We start from the raw sequence: 27625 nt of genomic DNA, 5'->3' as shown, positions 1-27625 counted from the left end.
GCATAGATAACCTTTCTTCTTACATCCTTTGGCCTGCCATGTGCCTAGACAGCAAATAGTTTGGTGGAGGTGCCTGAAAAGCCCATTTAAGTTCCTGAGTCTGCCACAGTCTTCTGGCAACTTTGAAGCTTCTAAGCATTGATTTTGTCCCTGAGCAGTGGTGGAAAACAGCACCATCTCTTCTTTTAGAGATACTGGTAGTTAATTCACTCTGACACTGTTTATACAGAACATTCACAGAGTCTGCAAAGCCCTTTTTTCCAGTCTCTTACTTTCAGGCAACATGGCATGAATTCTGGCTATTTTGGGAAAGATGGTGAGTACCTGAATACATGAGGCCAACAGTCCTGATTATGGCTTCCCATCTCCAGACCCACATTAAGGACTGCATCCATACACAAAACATGAGCAGTGTGCAGGCAGACTCCCTGCACTTTCCCCATCTGCTCCAGTTTTTGCTCCACTTTCTGTTTCACTGCAGCATTAAAAAAATTAAATAAAATTAGATTCTTCAGCTTTTAAACAAACACTAGTTTGTATACAGGGTGATGGCAAATGATTACAGTCTGAAATCTACAGAAAAACATGAATTTTAGACAAAAAAAACCCCCAAACAAATCAGAGAAACCAATTTCTTCCTAATAAACCTGAGGCAGTTTTAAAATTAAAATCCTTTTTGACTGATTCTATATACATGAAGAAAATCAAGGTTAGATTGACACTCTCCACCCCCAAATTCACATCCTGCTGCCCACAGAACAGTTGCAGATTGCCAGAGATATTTCTCTTCAGAGATGGCCGACTGGGTATTTATTTTTACCAAAATCTCCTTTGCTGTGGAAAAAAAATAGCATTTGTGGATTTCACATGTATTTCCATACAAAAAGTTTCACCAAAGAGCTCTTGACAAAGCAAAACTAATCTTGATCTGAGCTACAACCATTTGGATCTGTTTATTTTTTCTGAGAATCCCTGAAAAGCTGTGTTTTCATGCTGCATTGGAATGGAAACAAGTTTTGAAGCTTTGCAAGCTTTCACAGAACAGATCTGTTGGCCTATGGCCACTGCTGCTGCCTTCTCTTTGCTTCAGCATAGTCTGGCCAATTCACTTTGATCATGCACAGCAGAGTAGTCAAAAGTTTGTGTAACCTCAGGCTTTTTCAGTTTTGTTTTCTCTACCAAGACACCAAATTTAAGTACTAAGCAGGGTCATTTGTGCAACACTGTGTTTTGTTATTGACTTCTTGCCATTAGAAATCACATATAGCCAGAGAAATTTTGTGTACTTCTTCAAATAGACACTGGAGACAAAAATTGACTTTGACTTCCACTGAGTTTGAAATGGTGGTATAGAGATGCAGAACTTTTTATATGCTAAAAAGGTACAATTTTTTATTCCATTTTAATTTAACATGATTTGGAAACAGTTTTAAATACCTGATGATGATGATAAAAGATAATCAAGGATATATAAACCAGACAGATGCAAACTCAGCTTACATTGCCACCCAAAACAAAAAAATCCCCAAATAAGTTGTTTCTCTGAGGCTCTCTGGTTGTACTAGTATGACAAAGTTTAAAAAGCACAAGGTTTAAAAAGTTGAAAAATGCTGTTGGCTTATGCATTGTTCCACTGATTTCAGTTCCCTATAGATTATAATTAGTATGACATAATGTTAAGAATCCAGGACAGCAGGACATGTACTGAAGACACACATCCCATGTGCCTACAAGCAAGTGGTGCACAGCAAAACAACAGAGGGAAATGCCACTGTGTGTGGCAAAGTACTTTCCAGTTGCAGCTTTGCAGGCAATATAAGATGAGGTAGGTAATTTAATGATGTAGTTACCTTGAGCTATAGCATCACTGGGTTCTTGGATTTCTTTTTCCTCTTTCTCTTCTTGGACACAGGAAGCCGCAGACATTTGGGCAAGAGCAGATGCACAGTTAGCAGCGACACCTGTAAAGCAACAACAGGATTTACTGCATGACCAACATTTCCTCCCCAATCCCATACAACCTCAACAAGAGGAAGGTTCAAGGAAAGTTGGCCAGATATGTTTATGCTGTAGGGCACTCTAGTTATATTCCCACCATCCACATTCCTATGCAAAACTGGGGCAGGATGCTGCATTTCTTTCTCCCAAACTCCTTCAAGGAGAATCACCATCCTATTTTATGAGTCTGCCATGACATCCCCCATGCAGCATTACCTAGAGCACAGCTCAGCCGGGCCGCCCTCCTTAGTCCATCCAGGCTCACACAGATGGAGTCCTTCTCCTTCTGGTTCTGCTCTTTGGCTCCTTCTGCTCCCAAGATGAAGGCCAGCCCCTTGGAGCTGCCTGCCATGCGGCCAGTCAGTGGGGTGGACAAAGTGTCGATCAAGTTCTTCCAACAGCCAATTAAAATGTATCGAGCAAAAGCAATTCCTAGAGTGGAAAAGACATTAATACTATCACTACTGTAAAATGACACAACAGAAGCTTTATCAGTAGTGGTAAAAAGTCAAGATGCATTTGCCCTCTGCATGCTAAACTACCAATTCACATGTACGATGCACTGATATACTTTCTTTGTAAATCGTTATTCTAAACAATTTATCTGCATATGCTTCTGGTACATAACAACCCACTGCTGGTAGACACACTTGTACTTATAATACAGTCTTGGTACCTGCAAGAACAGAATCATCAGTCTTCCTGTTTTGGGAAAGAGGAGATTGAGCTGAAGCAGATGCCATCAATTGGCCACCAATTGCACTGCTGCCCAAGCCGTCGATGTCTGCCAGAACATTAAAAAATATCAGATTACTATTCGACACACAGATGGTACTCGGAAAGCATGTCTTACTGGTTCTGTGTTCGGCTAAGTACTAGCACTCCTGACTTCTTTGCTTTTTTGTTACTCTTTCTGGCAACCTTCTAAAGCCTTGGTACAAACGTAAGCTGCGGTGTCTTAGGTTTTGCCCAGTATAATCAATTTTTTTTTAACAGGGGAGACATCCCACTCTCAAAAGCTGTTCTCCCCCTCTTCAAGTTGCACAGTGAACAGAACTTCCAGTAAAGATTTCAAGGAATTCCGAACTTACCACACACTTAAATCTTTGCATTTCTTAGTATAATATTTCAAATTATGCTAAATCCTGTATTTACATGTTTCCAGACCTCAGTCTGAGTCCCTCAAGATGCATTGGGATCCTATGTCCTAAATGTGATATTTAGTTGACCTATGTATGCTCAACCTCAGCAAAAGAAATACTACCCTTTCTCCAATACAACAAAAGACCAGTTTTTCACAGAGAGTTTAATGTTAGGGACACCAGGTTGATTTCCTTTCTAACAAGCCCCATCTTCACATCCAGGTATAGTTTTTTTCCAAGTGTTTCTTTCATCTTCCCAGCTCAGCAGCTAAAAGTAACACTGAACTCAATACAATCAGCAAAAAACTTTCAGAGCATGGCCCTTTGATCACCACTTAATGGCTCAGCAGAAGCCAGTGTTCTTCCTGCATACACTATTTTAATTACATACACATTAAAGCAAACAGTGCATTTTATATCAATACAGTATCATAGCCATCCTGCTGTCTTTCATCTGATACAATTTTATTTTCTTCCCCTCAAATGAAGCTAAGGATTGCTTTTAAAGCACTTGTGCTCCAGGTTTTCAGCATCTCTCTAGTGCCATTTGGCATATCTCTGGCATAGCTCAAGTCTGAACCAAGGGGAGTCCATTCCATGGAAGGCTTCCAGGATCAGATGCCACTATTTATATTTGTACTGCACCACAGGCACACTGAAATGGCTTTGCTATGGCATCAAGAAAACAGCAGCCTTACTGTTTATCATTAACAAGTATCAACTCTACCAGAACTGAAGCTGACAGAATTAAGAGATCTTTTGGTTCAGTGAATAAAACTACTCTCCCTGTCTCCCAGTTTTGTTGGGTTTTTTTAATCCTATGCTTCAAAACCACCCTGATGACCCAAAACAAACACTTAAGTACCTGCCACAGTTAGGTCTGGCTCCTTCTCTACTGATAATTTCACAAGAAACCACATATTGCATGATGACATGCTGTTCTGTATGTAATACAATAAAGCATCATGTAATTGTAGCTTGTTTGAGACATGTTTGGAAGTTAGCCTTGCCACCCTAATACTGTACTGACCTGTCAGCATGCTGATAAGTGGAAGGCTGTGCTCCTCAGGGCTTCCCCAGTATCCAGCTTCCGCTAGCATGTTCCTTTCTAGTACCTGGTGGTACACTTCTTCAACCCATGCCTGGGAAAATACCATCAACACTCCACTGGACTGGATCTGCTTCATGAACTCCTTCTGCAGAGAACCATGTAAGTCAAATGTAAGACAACAGTGTTCAGCAGCATCAGCTGATCTATTTGAGTAAGGGATTGCAGAAGTAGAAATTAAGTTATGAAAAGAATTAAAGGAGGATTGCAATCTTAGAATTGTTAAGGTTGGAAAATACCTTTAAGATCATCAAGTCCAACTGTCACCACAGCACCATCACCATGTTCACCATTAAACCATGTCCTGAAGTGCCATATCCACATGTTTTCTGAATGCTTCCATGGGCAGTTTGTTCCTCTTCCTTACAACCCTTTCAATGAAAATGAATTTCCTAATGTCTAGTCTAAACTTCCCCAGCACAACTTGGAATCATTTCCTCTAGTCTTATCACTTATTACCTGGGAGAAGAGGTTTACCCTCACCCCACAACACCCTCCTTTCAGGGAATTGTAGACAATGAGAAGGTCTCCTCCAAGCCTCCTTTTCTCCAGGTTAAACAATGCCAGCTCCCTCAGCCACTCTTCATAGGATTTGGATTTACACCCTTGACCAGCTTTGTTGCCCTCCTCTGGACTCTCTCCAGGACCTCAATGTTCTTGTACTGGGAGTCCAAGAGTGCACACAGGATTTGAGGTGCAGCCTCACCAGTAGAGGGACAATCCCTGCCCTGGTCCTGCTGGTGACACTATTCCTGATACAGGCCCAGGATGCCATTGGCCTTCTTGGCCACCTGAGCACACACTGGTTCATGTTAAATTGGCTCATGAGCACTTCCAGGTCTTTTTTCCCCAGGCAGCTTTCAAGCCACTCTGCCCCAGCCTGCATTGCCACACTGGGTTCTTGTGATCCAAGAGCAGGATCTGATGCTTTACCTAATTGAACCTCAAACAATTGGCCATGCCCCATCAACCCAGCCTGTCCAGATCCTTCTGTGTCTGTCTCTGCAGTGGAGAATGACATGAACATGAACAGCTCTCCCTTCTCCTACTGCAGTTAATGCAAGATGCAAATCAGGATGACAGTTCTTGCACAGTGACAATGGGACGTGCTGATCTCTTGCTATTTTCACAAGATGGGAGTAGGATCTCAAATACAATTAAAAGAGGTTGTGGCACCTAACGTGGTGTGCTGAACAACTGGGCCTTTCTGCCTTGAACAGTCATCACAGATGAACTGGTCTCCCATTATTTACCAGAATGATTTCTAAGACTACTTTGGTCATGCTCAGGCCTGTTGTGCACACTGAATCCTCTAGACAATATCCTGAGCCACAGATCTGTATTTGATCTGCTGCAGAACACAACAGAACTAAGGATGATGTTAAACTCCATTTGTTTTTGAGATGATCTAGACTACAAACTCTCTCACATTGGAAGTTCAGCAATAATTATACATTTTGACACCTTTTTTTTCTTTTGCCAGATATTACAATTTTTTTTGTTTTTTTTCAGGAAACTCTGAAACTATGTCTCTTGGGAACTAAGCTGAAAAACATGGATCCATGTTTTATAACTCACAGTTTTCAAAACTATTTTTAAAAACCCCAAGAAGATGAGGAATTCCAGGTCTAACAAAAATCATAATTTCACATTCTGAGACCTACTTATTTTTCACTTCACCTTCTCATGTCTTCATCTACAGACATTCAAATCGAGTATTAGGTAAAAAAAAACCACTTGAAAGATGAAGGAAGGTATGTTCATGCACATTATCAAGAGACAATACTTGCTATATCACATGATGCTAATCTATTCTGGTTTAACCATCAAAATGACTGCGACCTTAATGACAATCAGTAAGCAGCATTCCTTCCCACCAAATCACAGTGTAATTCAGATGCACGATACTTATCATGCAAGATTCATAAGCAGCTTGGAGAACACTTCATTTGCAATTACTATTTCTCCACTTAGCAAGCAGCCTGAAGGATTTATGTGTGGGCTGGTTTATGTGAAAGGAAGCAAAATAAATTTTCATTTTTTAAAAACAATCCCATATTCCCCAACTCACCAGCAACACAGGGGCTTGGGCAGGCTTCTTCCTGTAGTAATCTGAGTTTGCCAATTTTAGGTTGAGCAGCAAAGTGTAATGTGATACCACGTAGAGACTGTCTGCATTCATCAGAGTCTGGAAGTTGAAATTTAGGTTTCCCTCAAATCCTGGCGAGTGCATCATACCTAACAAAAACACCATGTGAGCTCTCATATTTTACATAGATTTTTCCTGGAAAAAATACCAGAAAATATCTCTAGCATTTTGGCAGCAACAGATTGCTAGCATAGTTAATGAATCATCAGTAGAAATTACTCTGCTAAACATACTAGAACAGGTAATAGAAAAATAAGTAGTTCATCTAGAATTCAAGGCAAACTGAACACTCCAGTCACAGTCCAGCAAAGCAATGTGCTAAATCTGAAATAAACAAGGAGCACCAGCATTCATTGGAATGACTGTCACATATAAAGCAAAGGGCAGAATATGTCTGCAATACTAACTGGAAAAGTGAGGTGGAAAGGAGCAGACCCAAAAGCCTGTGTACTTAACTGAGAATACTCTGCACCAAATATTGCAAATGAGGTTAACAGTCCTTTTAATCCCCCAGTAAACCTGTTCTGGCAAAGTCAGTTGCTGGATGGGGACTGGAGTGCTCCACACCTTGCAAGATCAGTCTGCAATCATCATTTTCTCCATGGCCTAGAGGTATGTGGACAAATATCTGGGTACAAGCTGGCTGGAACTAGTTACAACTCCAAGCCCTATTATTACACACAAGGCTTCTTTCTAAATAGCTGAGCACTTGCACTTCTGTCAGACTCAGAAACCACCTGTAAAGTACTCACTAGTCCTGAAAATACTATTTGTATGAAGCCTATGACCATGCTCAGTGGCACAAATCCTTCTTTCCATGGATGGCAAATAGCTGATCTACTGGTAGAAAAACATCAGTCATGAGCATGAATCCCCATGTTCTGCAGTTTGAGCCATGAAAAAAAAAAAAACAGAAAAACCAGATCCACCCACATGACTCACAATATTTCATGGTTTTCACATCAACTGTGAAATCCATTCATATAATGTCAATTAGGGAAGATTAAGAAGTCAGTTTTATCCTAAAGGAATGTTTGAAATGGAACAAAAACCAGCTTTCAAGGTTAGTTACATGATGAAGCAAAGCTGTGTCATTTGTTAACTGCTGCAGTGGTTTACTGTCAATATATTCCTCCCACCATAAAGCTCATACCTCTTCTTAGACAAAATACAACAAACCATTAACATGAAAAAAAAAAAAAAAGTCCACACACAGAAAAGAAGCAAATGTTTTTCTTGCCTCGTGAGGGTTTGAAAGCTCTGTGCTGCTGCCTTCTCGGACTTTCCACTGTCGTCACTTTGGGGGCGTGGATAAGGTGAGTAACTGTTTGAGGGTGGATTTAGAAAGAGAATAACTGTTCCAGGGTGGGTCGAGAAAATGAATATCTGTTCAAGGGAGCAACCTTTGTGGAAGAAGGGTGATAGGGTTGGCCACAAACCACACCCACATACGCTGGCATTGCTTAGGGTAGATTTCTCATGGTGAATGCTAACAGAGAACCTTTACCTAGTACCAAAACTGCAACCATGTGCTTGAAAGTAGCCTGTGAGTAGTTCTAGTGATTTCTTCATCACTGAAAACAAAGATGCCTCTTAACACTGTCAGATGGAGGATCATGATATTGATGTATCTCATCTCCCACCGTTTTTTGTCTTATCTCTCTTAAATATGTGCCTTAGAGACTAGAATCTGCTACAATAATAAAAACCTCAAGGCAGACACGTATGTAAAAGTAAAAAAAACCACCAAAAAACAACAAAAAAAAAATCAACAACACCCAAACAAAAAAGCCCCCTTTATTTTGCATTAAAATGTTTCTAAAATGTGCAACTTCCTATACAAGATTACAGTTAAAAAGGAAGGTGTAGAAGTGCACAGAAAAGTGGATACTCCGTTGAGAGCATGTATTTGAGCACCAAGAAGTGTTGGGGAAAAATATGTTCCTTAATTTGTTCTAAAATATGGGGAAGCAAACAACTGCATTTGCAAGATAGTGAGATCACAGAAACAGACGATAAGATGATACTTACCAGAATAAAAACCTTCCCTCTAAAAAGTGTGGAATCAAAAATGAAGATGGGCTAACTTTACTCCTAGCTTTAGAGTTAACCAACTTACTTGCAAATTTTAATTTCACTGTAAGTCTGCTTAGCTGACTTCACCTTTTCCATGCTTATCTCCATTCATTGCCTTTTAATGCTAAGAAAACATCCTAATTTTGCAATGCTGTCGATAGAAGGACCTGGTTTGTAGGAAAGAGTACTAAATTGTACTATTCTTCCAATGTATAGGAAAAATCGAAAAATGAAACAAAGTAGTTAAATAAGGTCTGCCAGAAACACAAATATACTGTTTCTGTACTGACTGGTCTCCGAACTGCATCTGTATCTTTTCTCAACCCGAATCTCAACCAACTCTCAAATTTCCCAATGTATTCTTCAAGAATTATACATGAATAAATGTTGTTTATACAATTAATGGGATCAATCAATCCCTTTAACTTCATCACCTAATTTGTGCCTTGAGCAGCTGGTGCTAACGAAGGACTCCTAAGGTAAGGACCTACATGCTGCTTATACAGGCAGATCAAACTGGTGTCCTAGAACCTCCCCAGGGGGAGTTCTTACCACTGCCATTTCCTTCAACTTTCATAAGTCTCTCTCTCTAAAGGTCTTCAAACTCATGGTTCTCTCACCTACACAGGAGCACAAGTTCTCACCTCGGGAGGACAGATGGACATTTGCTTAAGATCTGAGGTACAAGTTAAGGGACTGTTTCAGTCGGACTGAGTCTCATTCCAGGTGTCCAACTGAAACAGGAACTGCCCAGATCTTACATCCAGAAAAGCATGAAAGTACAACTCTGTCACATCCCAATGAAAACTCTAGGATATCTCTTCTAGGCAGTCTTAATACAGTGACTTGCTACTCCACTTTTCCATGATTCCTTACTGAATGGTGTCTTTTACAAGTACTTCACCAAATCCATCCAGAAACGTGGTGTACATTTTTAAAGTACATATTTAGCCATGGGGTGGCTTTCTTTGAAAAGTGAAAGGTCTCTCTCAGCAATCTAAGTCCAAGACTAGATATCTTTTTAAGATATGCAAACCACCAATAATGGATTTAATGCAGAAAATAGTTATATTCTTCCATTTTTCTCACTGTATTACTCATAATGAATGCCAAGAAAAGGTATGTTTAACCTTAAAATCTAGAATTCTCCTAGGTCCACATCTTCCAGAGCTTTAAAGCACTCTGTAAAGACTTTACAGACAAAAGGAAAAAGAAGTAGCATACTCACTCATGCACAAAAGAACAGGTGCCCAAAGGTTTGAGCTAGAGGTCTAGCACTGGTCTTTCAGCATAACCTCATGATTATCCTTTTTCAGGAAAAAAGTGACTGAGCTTTTTTTTCTGTCAGAAAAAAGCTTATGTGACAGCAAAGTTGCCCGTGAGCCCCTCAATTAGGAAAGTAGTTAACCTTAATGCCTCTTATAAGGTATTTCCTTTCTGTGATATAAAATGGTCAATGTTTCTTCAGAATACCATTTATCATATTCCTGAGTTAGGGTTTATTTGGGTAGCATTTAAACAGGTTATCAGGAATATCATCTTATTCACCCAGCTTCATATCTAAATTATGCTGTATGATGATGGGAAGAATCCCCCCTTCTGACTCTGTATGAATTTAATGTGTGTGAGAGAGCACAAATGAATGAAGCAATGATTAGGAGATGAACAATAGGAAAGGCAATTGCAGTAAAGCAATTTAAAGAAACAGAGACATATTTTAGCAAACATTTTGGCCACTTCAGGAAAGCAAAACCCTTCTAAAATACATATTTACACACATTTTAAATATGCTATCAACAGGACAAACTAGCCTTTGCATGCCTTTTTTTATTTGTTTGACAGGTTAAGATCCCAAATATTGTAATCATGAAAGAACTGAAGATATTTGATCTCTTAGAAGGCAAGATCTTATTTTTTCACTTGGTCTGGGCTTTGAGCTTTGTATTTCCTGTCATATTAGACAGCAGCATTAAGAAAAACAAGAGAGTGAAGACAAACTCTCCTCTTTCCCTATCCTTTGTAGAGCTTACTGCTGTGGAATTGTTACCATCCTCTTTGTGAGGCTGGCATTACTAATGATAACAGTGCAGTGATGTACTAAGCTACTTGTATCTCATTACAAACATGTGATGGAACTTCCCACACCCCTCTCATGGTAAGGAGCAACCCTGACCTCTCTTTAATGATACCATGTGCAAAGCTTCTCAACAGCTCTTCACAAACCTTCAAAGAAGTATCTTGCTACACTTTTTTATTGATTCAGGGCATAATCCAGAGCCTGTTAAGAGTCAATGGATTTACCTCCCTTCATATCAGTGCCTGCATATCCAATTTGCTTTGCCCTATGTGGACTGTGTTCCTGTGGAGGAATGTATGGCGTAAAGCCCAAACCTCCTCATTCTGGGTATGTTCTCTGAAGATGAAATCCTACAAGGGAATCTGTGTACAGTGCTGCCTGAGTGTGCATGCTGGTTAGACAGTAAATATTTGCTTGCAAACCTGAGCAGAATGTTGAAGAGAAGCTCTGCAGGGCTCCATCCACTTCTTCTATGCTGGGAAGAGCTATAAGCCTAGGAAGAAGCGCTTCGAGTGACTGGATAAAGAGCCGTGCACTGTGTTGGTCTGCTTCTTGGCTCTTCAGCAATTTCAGAGAGAGAGCAGCAGTGCGTAAGGACCTGTGACCTGGGCAATCCCGTGGTGTCTGCTCCTCATCAGCCAGGGAACAATTGTCAGAGCCTATGTCTGAGACATCAGACCTGCCTGAATCCTTTTCTGCTGCCATGGAATACTGATCACACGAATCAAACTCAGTCCTAGAAAGGTCCTGGTCATCTACACTGAAGTTACTCTCACTGTATCTGGATCCATAGGATCGGGTCTTGCAATCAACTGATAAAAAGTTAGTTATATCTGGATAGACTATGGTGTGGCTTCTTTGAACAACATCTGGCTGGTCAATGGTTTCTGACTCTGGTTCTCTGTAATGAATCTCTTTGCTTTCATGTCCAGCTGAAGATGGCATGGAGTTTTTTTGATTTTCTGGATTATCCTCTGGAGTTGTTTGTCCCATATCCCCTTCCAAAGTAGTCTGACCAGTGTCTGTGGTAACGCTAATGCTAATATCAGGACTCTTCTCATTTCCTGATTCCCAGGCAGGATTTTCTGAGGACAGGATGCGTCTCTGCCACCTGAAGTCAGCATCATTGATCTCCATGGAGTCCCTGCTTGTCTCAGTCCCATCCTTCAATTCTTCTACGCGCTGGAGCAGCAGCTGGATCTGCTCTTCACTAAGACCCCTCCCTTGGCTCAGCTCATCTAAGGCTCCAAGCAGGGCAAAGACGCAGGACACTGAAGCAAAACAAGCTTCAATACCACCTTTGATGCACGCTTCCGTCATCCCATCCATGATACTACAATCAACAGAGAGTTTATTTAAGTGATGCAACATGTATGGTGAGCATGTCACTGTCATTCAACATCATCTTTCCATAACCAGGAAAAAAAGAAGTGAACTTATCCTGTAGGACTATTCCTGAGAAAGACAATTAGTGTAAGAACAAATTATTAAGTCTCCCATGCAAACATGGTCATTCTATAAAGGGAGGGCCAAGAAGGGAAAGTTGCCATGCATTTATACCAGCATGCATACTATGTTCTCTCTTACAGACAAGCATTTAAACTAAAAAAAAAAAAAAACTCAACACCCAGCTGAACTAAATTTAAAGGCCATCTGTGTCCTGAAAATGATTTTATCTACAAGACATGATCTTTATAAGAATTGAGCATCCTTCTTGCTTGATTTGACAATATTTAAATTTTCTATGACCTCCTTTGACTTCATCTTGAAAATATACCTCTAAAGAAGAACATATTTATTTTACTGCAACTTTAAGGACCCATACCCAAAAATTTTTATCTGTAAACCAACATATTTGGGAATTTGGGCAAACATAACAAGGTAGTTATGTAGGTCTTCACAAACAGGCCACACTGATGACAAACCAAGCAAGAGCTTATTTATTCGGGCAGATACCCTGGCTCATACTGGGTATGCTGCTGAACTGCTTAAGTGGTGTGTGTGCACAGGTTTAAGACAGAAGAAGTTAAAGGAGGAAACAAAGCGTACAGCTTGAGAAGATCCAGATGGGACTTTCTTTTAGAAATAGACCTCTTCTTGGATTCTGACTCAGAAGAGCAGGGCCCTGCCAAATCACAAAGCTGCCGAGGACTGCCAAGTATCTGAAAGGAAAAGAGACAGAAGTAAGTAGAAGATTATCTAAGCATTATTTAAATACAATAAATAAGTCAGAATTCTAATAAGCCCTGGAACCCAAGGTAGCCTTACTGTAATTTCTCAGAGCAAAGGAAAACAGCACAGTCATGTTCTACTTACTAAAGCTACCTTTTCTCTTTTCAGAGGCAGAAAAGCAAGTAAAGGAGAATATTTATCAAGAATCACATTTAGAATGTACTCCAGTGCTTTACATTTTTGACTGACTTTTTTCATCTGATACTACACACAAGACAATTTTTATGCCTACATAAGCATTTTATTATAATTTAAACCAAAGGAAACCTCTTCTCAATCACCTCGTTACAAAATTATGGAGTCATACAAAGATAGGCAAAGTGACTCCTTCAGACTCAACCTGCTAGGTGGCACCTTGTCAACACCCACCAGGAAATACAAACAAGCATTTATTAATAAGCCTAAAGAAGCAACAGGTATGTCCTGCACAAAACAACATTTTGTTGTTTTGTTGCAGTGACTAAGCTTTTCCTAAAATTTCAGTTATCATCTTGCTATTGTTTAAAATTAGAGAAAGACAATGACAGGATAACTCTCAGTTTAGACAGGAACAAAGTAGGTGACTGTGTGGTGTTGAGAGATTTTTCAGAAATAGAACAGCCTAGGTATGCACAAGCTAGATGAAAAATTCTCTAGGAGATACCATTGTTCCTACAAATTACATAAATTTATTTGTGTTCCACAACATGAGAAGAAAGTTGCCCATGTGGAATGGAAAAGTCCATCATTTCAGCTAGTGCTCAAACAAGTCTCCTAGTGCTCCTGTTCCAGTGCTCTCAGAGGCACTGGGCAAGAGACCAGAATGGACTGGTCTTGAAATGGCTTTTTAAGCCACTGGCAGCTTTCTCGTATTTATTAAAAAAAAAAACAACTCCAAGAAACTAGATTTCAAAAACCTGGCATGTAGTCAAAGCATATATTCACCTTAATGCCTGGAAACCACACTGTGAGGATGTGTCTGGGGAAAGATGCCAAAGAATTTGCAAACTGGATCGTTATGCTCTATCTCACCCAAAAGAGCAGTCGTGACTCAGTGATAGGATCTGCTCCATGCAGCACCACAGCATGAGCACCAACAGAGTTGCCACAGTTGCTTGCATTATGGAGACAAATACAGCTATTACAACTGCATCAAACTATTTGTCAGAGTGGTGCTGATGTAACAGTTGTTCTCAGAAAGGACAATTTCAACATCCCTAGGTGGGAAGGTTTGAAATGCATCGATATGCACATATCAGCAATGCTCACTGTTAAATAAACATTTTGTTTTATGTGCCTGGATTTGCACATGTGATCACCCTACCTCCTTCATAATTTTGATGGCTTCTACTCGGTGTTGAGGTGGTGGGTAAAGCAATATCCGGTGATACAGAGACTGCAGCACAGGCTTCATAGATTCCACTGACCCCACCAGTCGAACCAGTTCTGCTGCAATATAATATATGGTCCGTGCAACAGGCCCACTAAGGGCAGGGGCTGTGGAAGAACAACCCGAACCCCGGCCATGATCAGAGATCCCTGAGGAAGGTGAATCAGTCTCAAGGCAGATGCTGCTGTGGGCAGAGGTGATAGTTTTATCATGGATTGGATTTCCCAGGATTACTATTAGGGCTGGACACAGTTGCTTCCTGGAAAAGGAAAAAGCAGCAGATGGTAACTGAAATAAAAATACTTTTACAAGAACAGATTGAAAATAGCCCATGGTTAAATGAGATACACGCTCTTGTTTTAATGATCAAACAGCAGTGGTTAGATAGAAAAACAAATTATGCCAGGCTTTTTTCGTCTCCCAAGCATCAGCATGCTAGTCCATATGGAAATACCTCTGTGTGCTGTAGAAACATGGTACCGATTTTGCAAGTTCATGTTGCTGCACAGTGCTGTCCCTTTGCAGAATAGCATGCCTGTGTCTTTCACTGACTGCAACCTAGCACAAGGTAGAAATTCTAGCAACCATTGCTCAGTGTCTCTTTTTCAGTTCACCTTGGGAGCTTTAACAAAACCTGACTAAACAAGAACTGATCTATGTTAACTAGAAGGCTGAATGTTCCATCACTGAACCACACATGTATTATTTTAGCAAGCACCCTTAGTTGGGAGCCTCTGTTTGGCTGTCTTTTGAGAACATAATAAAAGCCCTCCACAATAATTTGAAGTGTGCACTATACTACTTATATGCCACTATACAGTAAATACCCATCCTTCCCTCAACTGTCTAACACTCATGTTAAGTGATTCAACACCAGCAGATCCCTCTTCTGTGGGACCAAAGCCAGCTCAGCACTTTGCTCCATTAGCTGCTATTTCAGCTTTGCACTCACGCACTTGACATTTTCCTTCAGTCTGCAAGGCCTTAATTTAAGAAGCCAAGTGCCGCATGAGAATGAGTCCCAAATCTGGTTTTCACCCACGTCTCAGAAGTTCAAGCAAGTACCTAGACCAAGTCCCCAGTCACAAGTAACAATTCATAAAATACATCCTCATACGTAACTACCTTTTATTTTCTCAAGGTTTTATGCAGTCCAGAATTTTCATTGCTTCTCTTAAGAAGATTTCTGAAACAGCTCAGCTTCCCCAAGCCACAGAAAGAAAACCAGCTTCTAATAGGACATCAGATAATGACTCTGAATTTGCTTATTCCATTTATTATTCCAATCAAGTACATTTCAAAACATAACAATTCACTGCTTAAGAAACATGCCTCTCTCAAAGCAGGCATAATCACAGGCTGCAAAAACAATATATTTCCCACACATCTTAGTCCTATCCAAGTGTTTCTATATCAAACTATGGCGAATGCTGTCAGCACACAGAGCTAAATTTTTTCTGCCTGCTCTCTTCTCTCTCTTCTTTGGGAACTGAGTACAAAGCGCCTGTCAGAGTGAAAGCTGTGTGCATGTAGGCAACAGCTCCTTAAAGAATAATGATAGCTACTGATTTTGATCACAACAAGACAGGTAATGTATTAGTGTGCACAAAACATTCACAATTATGTTTGCAGTTTAAACTGTTTCATATCTTCCTAGTGTTTTGGGGTATTTTCCCCCACTTAAGCAGGTAGCTGAAGCATGCATGTTCATTCCTTGGCAGAAGTACAGGTTAAGAAGTCCCAGCCCTGACGGCTTGTTCTCATGGTGCACAGTTACACATACAAACATCTGTATATTAGCAGCATAAACTGGGTTATCAAAAGGATGTAAATTGAAAATAAAACAGAAGTGTTTTCTTTTAACTGAGACCATTTCAGTGACCTTGCATATAGGATGGCCCCACAGTCTGTCACGTAGGCATAAACAAAGAGTTGTGTGAAATTCAAAGGCAGAAACTTCGGAAGTGAATCTGTCATGAGAGAAGGAGTTCTGCTCTTATATTAGACCTCCAAGCACCAGGTCCTTGTGCAACACTGCCAAGTGTTACCAGTCTGAAGACCTCCCAGTCTTGCAGTCACGGATGTTCCTGGGACAGCAGGGGGAGTCATGGGTGGCTCTACATGTTCCATCCTTAGAACTGGGCCCAAGTCAAACACTCCAATTACAGGGTAAAAGCACAAGAAACACATTTGCCATTAACAGTCACATATATCTTTCCTTAATACAATCTTCTGACAAGGTCAAAAGATGGGCACAGACTTGCAAGAAACTGCATATTAGTTACATTCTTGCTTTATTACTGACTCAATTATCCACAGGCTATAAAAATCCCATTATTTCCATCACAAGGAAAGGATTATTTCAGGTGCTGGTGATGGTATAAAACAATTGAGAGACAGATATGAACACCAAAGATATCAAGTCTTCCTGGTGAAGTGTATTAAAAAGGAGAAATTCTTGTTAAAATAGAAGCACCATTAAGACTATTTAGCCTAAAACCTTAGAAAACAATGCAGGTCACAATAAGCATTTCTGGTCACCAGCACGCATTTGACATTGATTTTGTTTATCTTCCTGTATTATTGTATCAGAACATTAAGAATCTCAACAGTACCCTCCTACAACAAGCAGAGTATCTCTATGTTTAATGCCACACACAAATCCAAACTATTGCAGAAAGCATAAGAGATTTTCTTTTCCGGCTAAATCCATTAGACCTCATTACAGGGATAATTCACTACTAGGATTTAATGAGGTAGCTGAGTAAGCAGTCCTAACCAATTTTATATGACGCACAGGAAGAACTGATAGTAGGTTAACAGCAAGTTTTGCTCACACCTGGCGACTTTTTACAGGTGCCTTTGCAAGGCTGGGGGAGCAGGTCCTTTAACTTTTACAAACTGAGTATTTGCATTAGCCTTCAGATGTACTCACCATATGAGATCAGTGAATCCTTTGTGCTGGTGCATGCTGGGGGAGGAGCTGTTTAGCATGGAGAGGATACACTCCAAGTAAAGAAGCTGAAGTTGACGATTGTCACTGGCAAAGAAAAGATGCCATTCACATAGTATTAAAAGAAAGATTACTTAATTTTCTAAGATAACCACATTAGTGCATTTTAACATTATACCATAATTTGCAGCAGTGATTTATTTTGCTTCTTTCTATCAATTTACAATGGTGTGATCACCTGCACCATCCCATTTACTCTGTACTGACCACATGCAGCGATCTACTACTTTACAAAAAATAAGTACAGAAAGAGTAAGAATAAAACCCAAATATAGTAATTTCGTGATTATAAGCTGCACCATTTTGACTAAAATTTTGGTCCAAACCCAAAGTGCGGCTTATAATCAGGTGCGGCTTATATATGGACAAAGAACGAAAAGTTGCTGGCACCCGGAAGTGCGGCTTATACTCAGTGCGGCTTATAATCGTGAAATTACTGCTATTATTCAAATTCAATCTAAAATCTTGGCAAGGAAGCCTTAAACACAGGGAAAAAATCACAACAGAAGATTTTGAATTATCGCATAGTTTCTTCAGGCAATCTGAAGCAAGTTTAGGCTACTCTCTTCTTTTCTTTTTTTGCTTTTTTTTTCCTCTTGGTGATGGCCACAATGGTCGAAAGTCAATGCCTACAGGCAGAAAGTCACACAATAACAGGGCTACCTTTCAGGGCCTTGCCAGTTACTCTGTCAGAACCATAAACTCAAAGAAAACCTCATAAGAAAGAATATTAGAGAACCTGTGAACACCCAGAACTGATACACTTGTGACATGCACTGTGCCTGTGCCTACTCTTAACATTAACTGCAGGATCCAGGGGACATGCAAGGCTGAGGTCTGCCTTAGGAAAAGAGCACTCCATGACAACTGCACCCACAATTTGGTTTCCACTCCTAAGAAAACCAGGATTTAATAACTCTCTTTTGGTCGGAGATGAGAGCTGGAGGAATGCACTTTCTGATATATGATTGTAGGTCAAGGAAGTTGTAAAGAACGGATTCATCTGAATTGAAATTAAGGAGTGAGAAATACCTTTTTTTCTGTCACTGCCTGAGTTCCTTTTGTTCACATATATGAATTTGCATCCAAGCACAACAACACCCATTTCACGTGCCATGCAGAAAACACTGAACCCTGAGGCTCAAAGCTAGATTTCTAACTCTGTGCTATGGAGGGCTAAAGGTTTTTCCTCACAACAGTACATGCCTATCTGGAAATTAATGCATTCCAGGTACAGTTGCCTTCTTTCCCAACAGCTTTTCTTACAAGGTGTCATACTGCAGATGATCATCACCTTGCAGTTGACACTTGCATGGGCATGCACAGGGCATCCCTGCACTCTTGATTTTATTATCCCAGATGCTGACACTGATTAAATAATGCTAAGTAAGGTACTCCTTTGAAATCGTGCTGTTATTAGAGACACTCATGGGAAGAAAGTCTGCAGAAGAACTGCACATAGATGCCTGTGTTATCTTTGCCTCTAGTAGTTTCCGAAAATTGTACAGCACATAACACACTTACTGTCCGTAACAACCCATTTTAAAAGTTAAGATCACACATTTTCAGGTAGGGAGAGTGTATGATATTCCTAAATTGGAGGGATTCCTTGATAGCACAAATTACTTCAATTGCATAAATACTGCCTAAGAAAGACAGATTTATTCATTCTGAATATAGTATCTATTAGGTCTTTCCATGGTTCTTGTAATTGTTATTCTCTCTATGATGGTTCTTCCAGCCAGAAAATCTCCTTGGATTAGTATTTTGATGCTGTATGGAAGTTACCTACAGATTAGATTTACTGGAAGTTCTTCAAAGCTGAACAGGGCACAAAGAAGGCAAATTAGCTCCTCATTTCAAGCAAGGATTAAATTAATGCATTGTGAACAGTAACCTTCCCTAGTAAACACTTCATTTTGCTCCACAATTTCAGAACTACAACAGTACAATCACAGGCATCAGTGAAACTCTCAATCTCCAGGTAATAAATTGAAATTATAAACTTAAATAACTCACTTTATGACAGCCTGGAGTTTCTCACAGAGCACAGTGAGGACAGATACAACATCATCACAAAGAGACTCAGCTGAAGTACCTCCAAAAAGGACAAAGATCAGAGGCATTACATGTGAGCAGCTGGATTACAACGTCATTTAACTGCATGGGCTTTCAGAGCTGGTCAGAGCTTCTAAACAAGGAGCGGGACTACAAAAATTCATAGAGAAGATGCAGTAGGGAAAGTCCTAGATTGGAAAATGACCACCACAAAATGCAAAAGCAGCAGTATTAAATCCGAAGGGAGCACTAATTGCTTACATGCATTTACAGAAGGTTAGCTGAAATCAAATTCAGATAATAAAATAAGTATACAATTAAATAATAAAAAAGACCAGCCCCAGTATTTCTACATGGCAGCTGATTTCTGTTTCTCTCCCTGCAGTTTCTCCCTCTTACACATTTTCTGATATCTGACCAAGTTCTGATCTTATAAAAGAATGCTTGTGCTCCTCAAAGATTTTAGTGTCTATTCACATAAGTTCTCCCACAGAAATCCTGTGTGAAGGTCAAAACCAGGGAGCACTTTTTCCTAGAAGAAGATTTTGAAAGTTAAGCCACAGTGGGAATAGAAAAACATTCTCTTGTAAAATAATCACCTGCAGTAGTCATTAAATAAACAATGTCTTTGGCCTGAAATACAGTAACAATCATTTTCAGATTCCACATCCTACCCTGTGAATCTATTTCATTTCAGGAAGTAAAGGCACTTACTAAAACGTTTTCTAGACCACTGAAACTCCTTAATCACAGAAGTTAGCACCTTGAAACAATAATTTATTGCTATGTTGAGTGCAATGCTGTTATCATGGTCCAAATGACGACACAACTGGAAATATCAGGAGCTAACAGGGCTGTCTCAATTCTTACCACAGGTAACCAAGAGAGACCAAACTATAGAGAAGTTACGAAATGCTGAGAGTGCAATTCCCATGACATCAAACAGCACTGTGATGATAAAAGGAAAGTTAAGAATAAAAAAGCTGGATTGGAAGGAGTAACTAAGAAAGTATTTCAAATACCTTGACTCTTGAATTTCTGCAAGGCGTCAGGGTTTTCAACTATCTGTTGAGGAAAGACAAAGGTGGTATAATTGGTGCAAAGGGCAGAAGAACATTATAGAACCAATACTTTTACAGTAGAGCTTTCTTAAATTCATGTCCTCTATCTGTTTTGGGTTTTTTATTAGCGTTTTTAAGAGAACCTTTTGCAAAACGTTTTTTTAAAATTCCTTAAGATTTGTTTTAACAGTCATTAAGATTTAAGGAAATTGCATCTCATTTAGGTGAAAGCTTTGCAAATCCTTAAGGGATTTCCTACACCTAAACCAACTCAGTAATAATTAGGCATGTAAATTGCATTGAAAATAATGGAGAGAAAAGCATAGTTCAGACTTCACAAACTACTGAGAAACCAAAATCAATTGAGTATTAGAGAGTTTAGAACATTGACAATGTTAATGTTGCAGTACCAACAGAATTAAATGGTAGTCAGGAAATGGAGATGCCCTCTTACAAGGTTTGGTTCAGTTGCATTATAGGATTCTTCCTATTGTGCACAACAGGGCCAAATTCTCTCAAGCATCAACAACAAACTGCCAGGAACTAAATACAGTTCTCATATGCTTTTACCTACACCTCAGCTAAGAAAAGAACTAACAAAATTGAATTTGCAGACTGAAAATATTTCTGTTTGCTTGTTTGGGGTTATTTTTGTAAATGTTTTGGCTAGTAAAATGAACCCACTTAGCACCAACAGAAGACAAGTTTACTTAAACTGATTAATTCTTTTTGCAAGTGCTCAGCAGGATAAAAGCAATCTAGTCTACTAATCCGAAACAGAAGTGATCATCTTAACCCAAAACAGATGTAAGGAAAACAATCTATACAACTACAGTCCTTGAAATTTCCTAATAAATAGAAACTGACTTTTACCAATAGTACTTCTTTGGCAATATGGTGTTATGCAAAACAGTACAAACAAATGTAAGGAGCCAATGGAATTCCACATGTACCCAGAACATTTACAGTTGAAAATGTGCTGGGATGTCATTCAAACAGCTGTCATGGATTTGAATAATGAAATAAATAAAATAATATTTATTTTTGCTAACAAAGAAAAAAAAATTATTAACTTATCTTCTATTAAAAATGTAAAAGAAAAACCTCAATTACACTTCCTTAGTTGAGAATCTGTTTTCATTACCTAAATATTTGTCATGCAAAAAGTTTTGGCAGAAGGATTTCAATAAACCTTAAAAAACCAAGCAAACAAAATAAAAGAATGGAAAAGGCTGAGGCAGCCTGACATCAGAACAAAGTCTCTTTTGTTTAATGGAAGGGAAAAAAAAATACAAACCAGCCAACTAGAGTTGACAATGTGAGAGCTCTGAGGCCCAAAAAAGCTTTCTAACAGGATTAATTGAGGAAGTGTCAAATAAAAGCCATAAGGCATTCAGATGAACAAAACAGTATGCAGCCATGGACATGGAACCATTTGTTGATGCCAGAAGGCTCACCATGTTTTCTTGCTTTTGTCGTAACTGTAAAGTCAAGTCACTCAACATTTGGCTGAGGGTTGCCCGCACAGCGGTGTTAATGCTCCGCTGGTGACAGCTAGATACATATGTCTCAATGCAAACCTGATGAGGAAACAAGACAGCAGTACAAAGAGATCAACTCCCGCTTACCAGGAACACATTTCAGGAGGATACCAAGGTCTCTCGCATGCAGATAGTCAGCCTTCCTTATTATTTCTTATTGCTTTATTTGCACATTAGAAGTTATTAGCAGTCTTGGTTGGAAAACCAAGTAAGCAGCTTCTAGAAACACCCTGCAATTGATCAGTCTCACAGCTGCAGGAATGGTAGGGCTAAACTGGCACAGTTTCCTGTCAAACCCAAGAGATTTTGGTACTTGACTCACTTAGAGCTCATTGAATGGTGTTTTGATTGTTTATCCCTTGATACTTATCTTTAACTGTCTCTCTGCAAGTCTATGTCAGCAATGTAAATACCCTCCAATTGTTCAAGCTTGTTGCTTCTGACGTACAGGTATTTCCCACTTATTCTATGATAATTATTACATACTGTGACACATCTGAAAGCCTTTAAGGCCTTTCTTAACACAGAAAATACAATAGCACTTTACCATAAATAACACAAACAATTTCCTTTTAATAACTGGCAATCCAGCAGAGAGTTCCTCTGCTTAGAAATCCCATGGGAGCCAAAGTAGCAACAGAAGATGGATCATCCAGCTCCTAACTGCATGGCCAGCGGCTGGCAGTTTTCTGACAATGTGCTGTGCCCAGAGTCATGCCTGACTTCTGCCCCAGGTGGTGTTGCACAAATGGGTGCCAAAGTGTTACACAGCTGGGATCCTGGGGACAACGCACTGCAAAGTGCAGTTTCCATCCTTCATCAGGTATTCTGTGGGAGGTGTTGGGTCTCTGTAAGACCTGCTGTAACTGGAGTAAACAGTGTAAGCACATTGCACCTTAACTACTAAGTAGACAAAAGTCTTAATGGAGCTGAGCAGGTTTGTGACAGAACTGTACAACAGTCTTCTTAAAGAAGCAGTTTTAGTCCTTTGTCCTACACTAAGCTTTATCATTCACAATGACCGCAAGAATCCCCCAAATCCAAGCAACCAAATAAACAAAAAAAAGTAAATGACTGTTCACATACTTTCATATTTTTCAGTTTTAGCAGTTTTATAAGCCATTGTTTAGATATATAGCAAGTAAGAACTGTAAATATAAATTGAACTAGCTGAGATTATTTAAAATATCAATTAATAAAAATATAAATATGTAGCATAAATTATATGCATAAGGAGTATACATAAATGGATCTGATGCACATTTTTGAATGAGAAGGCTATTGTATGATGTGAAGTCATTTTTAATGAGGATGAGTTTTTAAGAAGGGAAAAATTAAAGTAATCTGATTACATAGTCTGATCAGTATTGACACAGGCACACAAACAAGACTCTTTATTATTTCTAATGCCTACTGAAATGAAACCAAGCTGTCAATAGGTCAGTGATGAAGATGTTCTTGTAAGTTGACCTGGACCAATTCTGCCCATCACTCAGCTATCACTTGAACCCCAGTGGGCAAAATAATCCTAAAAGCCTGTTAATACAGCCCTTCACAGAGGCCAAACCATTCCAGTGCTGCTGAGATCATTCTTTTTGAGCTGTAAGCCTTTTTCTGGAGTACCTGAATTAATTAATGAAGTACTATTCTTAGAGGTAGGCTGGCTTTCTGAAAAGAGCATGGTTGATATCTCCTGCTTCTCTCCCCTCCCCCATGCGTGCTAATAAGCAAACGATACTGTCCGCTTGAGTTGCAATCTTACAGAAGGCCTGTGTTCTAAATGACTAGGCAAGGTACCTTTTGAAAAGCCACTGATGAAGAAGCAGCAGTAAAAATGCGAGAGCTCAGGGCTCCAAAGAGGTGTGCAATGGACATTTTGATCATTTCATGCACTCGGGGACTTCCAGCTCTATGGCATGCAAAACACAACTAAGAGCAAAACACAGAAGGGTTAGCTAATGAAACACAACAGAGTTATATAAAACAAACCTCCAGAAGGCACACTGGAACAATAAACACACACACAGAAAAAAGCAACAGCATCAACTAAATTTTCTTGGAGGTGTCTAGGCAAGCATGGGAAGGTGCACAGGGCAAGATTTAATCTATTTTTAATACTACCAATCTATTTTCAATACTATTAATACTTAGGGCACTAATTATAGTACTCTTCATGTTGAAAGAGTACTATCTACTACTTATAAGCTTCCTTAATTTGAAGCTGGTAAGGTTCAGAAAGATTGTGAGTGTCATTGTTTTGCACATTAATTGCAAACGATCAAGCAGTGCAAAATGGCCAGACTGTAGCTTTGTTTGCCAGAAATAGTCCTTAGGGAGCTCCATCAGTAATGAAGGCAGCACCTTTCCAACCCTGCAGTGGTTCTACTTGCTGCAGAGTGCAGGCTAGGAAAACTAAGGGACTGACTTGAAAAGATATGTTTGATAGCATGGGCACTGGAACAGAAAGCTCCTCTCAGCCACTTTTTCCTTAGAGCAGGTCAGAAGGTTAACCAAATGCTGAACTGAGAAATGATTTTCTGTTTCCTACCGCTTATACACTGGATAATTCAGATACAAAGGCATAGTGATGCCACCTGTCAAAGTCTGTGCGTTACCCAATGCCTGGGCAGGAGGAACCTGGGGAAGCATGTATGTGCCTGGTAGCATTTGCTATTTAGAAAGACCTAGGCTATTAAGAAAAATCTGAGGCAGTACTTTCTCAAGAAGTGTGAAGAAAATAACTGTACCCCAAACACTCCAAATACAGGCAAGCACACTCTGTATTACTGCTTGTTCCAATTCATTGAAGGAAATTAGTTTTGCCTGCTTTGCTGGTACATCTCATCATGCATTAGAGTCTTGTTCACCATAAAAGAAAAGAACTAGCATTGTCCTAATTTGTATCAGTACACTAGCAAAGCATTTTTAAAACCAAGTTGGCCTTCTGAGAATAAAAGTGAAGTGCAACTACCAAAACCAGCAGTTTCACATCAATCTGTGAAAGACAACTGCCAATTTTCAGAAGGCCTTTGATGAATAACAACCCCACTGTTTACAGAGAAGGTACAGAGAAAATATTATTTCTGATTATTTCTACAGTTTATAGCACACAGACCATGACTGATTGACCATTTTTCCCCAGTCTCAAGTAGTGCTTTTAAAGACTGAAAGCTGAAGAGTTCAGAGTATTATATGCTTTTGCAAGCAAGCACTTTGTTTAATCTCAAGCTCTTCACTGAGAGCAAAGAGATGCACTAAGCTGAATTCATCAGCTTTTGCCTCGAATATTATGAAGTCTATGAGAAATGTGAGAAAAACTGCAAATAGAGGAAATCAACAGTATTTTTTTCCAGTGCTGACATAAAAAGGGTTTAGTAGAAAAATTTTAATTGTGGCTTGCTTTAAATAGCAATTCAGTTCATCCCTGCTGCAGCGTCTACAGATGGGGCTTACAAAGACCTCCAAAAATAGCCACACCTTATGGTCTCACCTAGCACAAGAGAAATGAAAATCTAAGATGCACTAATCTAGAACGATTACTATCTTTTAAAAAAATCTGGTATATGTTATATACATGAACTATTTATGTTGTATCCTTGCCTTTTAAAGCTCTTTTTTCTTTTGCAAAATGGAAGTAATTTTCTTGCTTCCCTGTTACCTCTAAAACTCCTTTCTCAACTTCCAATAAGATAAGGCAAGGTCAGTTTTATTCTTAAACACGGAAAATACAGTAACTTCCAGCTAAAGTAAGCTATTTTTATGGGATTTCTGTTTTTTACAAAAAAAACTCCACCAAAAATACCAAAAACTGAGAAGGAACACATCTCTAAATGTCTACAGACACTTGGGAGTGTAGGACATGTAAGTAACATTTACATTCCTCCATGGACACTAGCTCTGCCCATACCACGCTAACAATGTAATTTTATAATAGATTCTGCACAGAGCAGTGTGTGTTACACAGGAGGATTAAGTGTTCCTGTGCATCTTCTCTAAGTTGAACAAACAGCCCGTGGCTTGCAACACACTGTACCTAAAAAGGTTCACTTAATATGCCTGCAGGTATGTTTTTCTACAACCAAAGTTCTTTTACAATCTAATTCAGACTAAAATCAAATGGAATAAAGGGAATAGAGTGACTAACAATGGATCTAGAAGCATTATAATGTTTTACTTGGATGTGTCAGGAGAGAGATACACACAAGGAACTTTGAGGCACTTGTGCTAACATGGTACACTATGGCTTATACACTTCTCTTGAGGAAACTTCATTAGTGTTAGAGCTGCAGCCAGTAAGAAATCAGCACAGTCCTGTTTTATGAAGAGCTCCAGAAAATTTTTCTGTTGCAGAAAGCAAAATAAAGTAAATTTGAGAAGTAGTAAATGTACAATGCTGTAATATATAATTACCAGCCAACTTCCAAGACTGCCTTCCCATGCAAGCCCAAACCTGCCCCAACTTGCAACTATCTCTTCACACTAGACATAAGGTAGTACCAGCGCTAAAGATGGCAGATGTGTTTTAGATTGGTTCAGCTTCAGGTTACATATGGAACACAGACTCTAGTTAGCCGGGAAGGGTTAAGTGATACAAACTGTGGTATAACAGGCACTTACCTCAGCAATCTTCAACACTGAACTCCCATTCAGCTCAAACGTGGAGGTATATGTTATACAGAGCAAGACCTTGCATCAAAAGAGAGGAAATTAAAACAATTAGGTTTCAGCAATTACTGACTCACTTTTGCACCCATGTGCTTCTATCCACAACTACCTCCAATTTTGGGAACAGTATCAGAAGCTTCTTAGCACCAAGTATTATTGGAAGAGAGAAGATCCTCCTGACAAGCTGCATCTGTCGGCCCCAGAGGCACCACAAAGGATTACATACTGCTGTCTCCTAAATATGACCACCCAAAGGAAGACAATCCAGTGATCAGCTCTGGCCTTGGACCCCTATTCATATTTGAACCACAAGCTTTGCATGATTTATAATCCACGCTTCCACTCATTTCTACCAATATAACAAAAGAGGAAGGAAAAATGCATATAATGCATGTTATTACTGAAGTGGCACAGATATATAAGCATTATGTGAAACAAGCCATTAATTACTGCCTGAGGATTTCCCAACATAGTATATTTCCAATAAGTGTATTAAGTAGCTAAAAAACAATCCATAAGCCCCAGTTCATGAAGGGAGGGCTTGTCCTGTCCTGAATTCAGCAGGAGGAATAATTCAACACCTTATTTTGAAGAGAAGGGGTGTGAGAATGTGGTGTGAACCACTGGGGTAAATGGCTGAATGAGGCAATGTGGTGTGATGCTTTTTGTGTCTGGAGACGTCCTTCCTCCCTCCTGTCTTCCTTTCCAATCTCTTCTGCCTCACAGAATACAGAGTCTCAGCTACGGTTCTCTCTCCTTCAAAACATAAAATTCCTCCAGTATCAGAATTTATATTTGGCTTGGTCTGAAATAGTATGAGTTTCTTGGGATAAGTGTACCACCAAATGTCAATCACATTAAAACCAATGAATTGGTCCCTACAACTTCTCAGCCCTATTCAGAACTACTGTTCTCTGCTTCGCAAGGAAGTTTGGGGCATCTAATAAGTCAACATTACTGGCTGCTAACTAGAAACAAAGTACAGAAGAGTCTGTCAGGTGACATTTTCCTGAAGGACGACATAAATAAACTGTTTTGCATTTTGAGAGTCATACCGAAAAGTTTCTATACACTGATATGCACTGCACCTCTACAAATGTTTTTCTTGGCAGAAAACCTATTTCATTACAGGATGT

The 27625-nt window shown here is 39.5% G+C and overlaps 1 protein-coding gene across 4 annotated transcripts in view; it reads right to left on the bottom strand.

Moving 5' to 3' along the window:
• ARFGEF3 (ARFGEF family member 3) overlaps nucleotides 1–27625 on the bottom strand; it is an 86623-nt gene that overhangs the window by 29511 nt on the left and 29487 nt on the right. For 2 of the 4 annotated variants that reach the window (XM_033056529.1, XM_033056530.1), the window contains exons 5-19: nucleotides 26442–26510; nucleotides 21741–21863; nucleotides 20245–20287; nucleotides 19184–19262; nucleotides 17087–17191; nucleotides 14086–14410; nucleotides 12600–12712; nucleotides 10973–11883; nucleotides 7638–7721; nucleotides 6320–6486; nucleotides 4171–4336; nucleotides 2675–2782; nucleotides 2215–2430; nucleotides 1851–1961; nucleotides 325–475 (exon numbers count right to left, since the gene is read on the bottom strand). In XM_033056529.1, the coding sequence (XP_032912420.1) occupies nucleotides 325–475; nucleotides 1851–1961; nucleotides 2215–2430; nucleotides 2675–2782; nucleotides 4171–4336; nucleotides 6320–6486; nucleotides 7638–7721; nucleotides 10973–11883; nucleotides 12600–12712; nucleotides 14086–14410; nucleotides 17087–17191; nucleotides 19184–19262; nucleotides 20245–20287; nucleotides 21741–21863; nucleotides 26442–26510 (2771 nt within the window). The remainder of the gene's footprint in view (nucleotides 1–324; nucleotides 476–1850; nucleotides 1962–2214; nucleotides 2431–2674; nucleotides 2783–4170; nucleotides 4337–6319; nucleotides 6487–7637; nucleotides 7722–10972; nucleotides 11884–12599; nucleotides 12713–14085; nucleotides 14411–17086; nucleotides 17192–19183; nucleotides 19263–20244; nucleotides 20288–21740; nucleotides 21864–26441; nucleotides 26511–27625) is intronic. The other 2 variants (XM_033056531.2, XM_033056532.2) reach the window with 1 other exon arrangement.

This window comes from Catharus ustulatus, chromosome 3, assembly GCF_009819885.2.
Source record: "Catharus ustulatus isolate bCatUst1 chromosome 3, bCatUst1.pri.v2, whole genome shotgun sequence".
In the NCBI taxonomy this organism is placed as follows: domain Eukaryota; kingdom Metazoa; phylum Chordata; class Aves; order Passeriformes; family Turdidae; genus Catharus; species Catharus ustulatus.
Note: the sequence above shows the minus strand (reverse complement) of the source record. Positions and strands in the feature narration are given on the sequence as shown.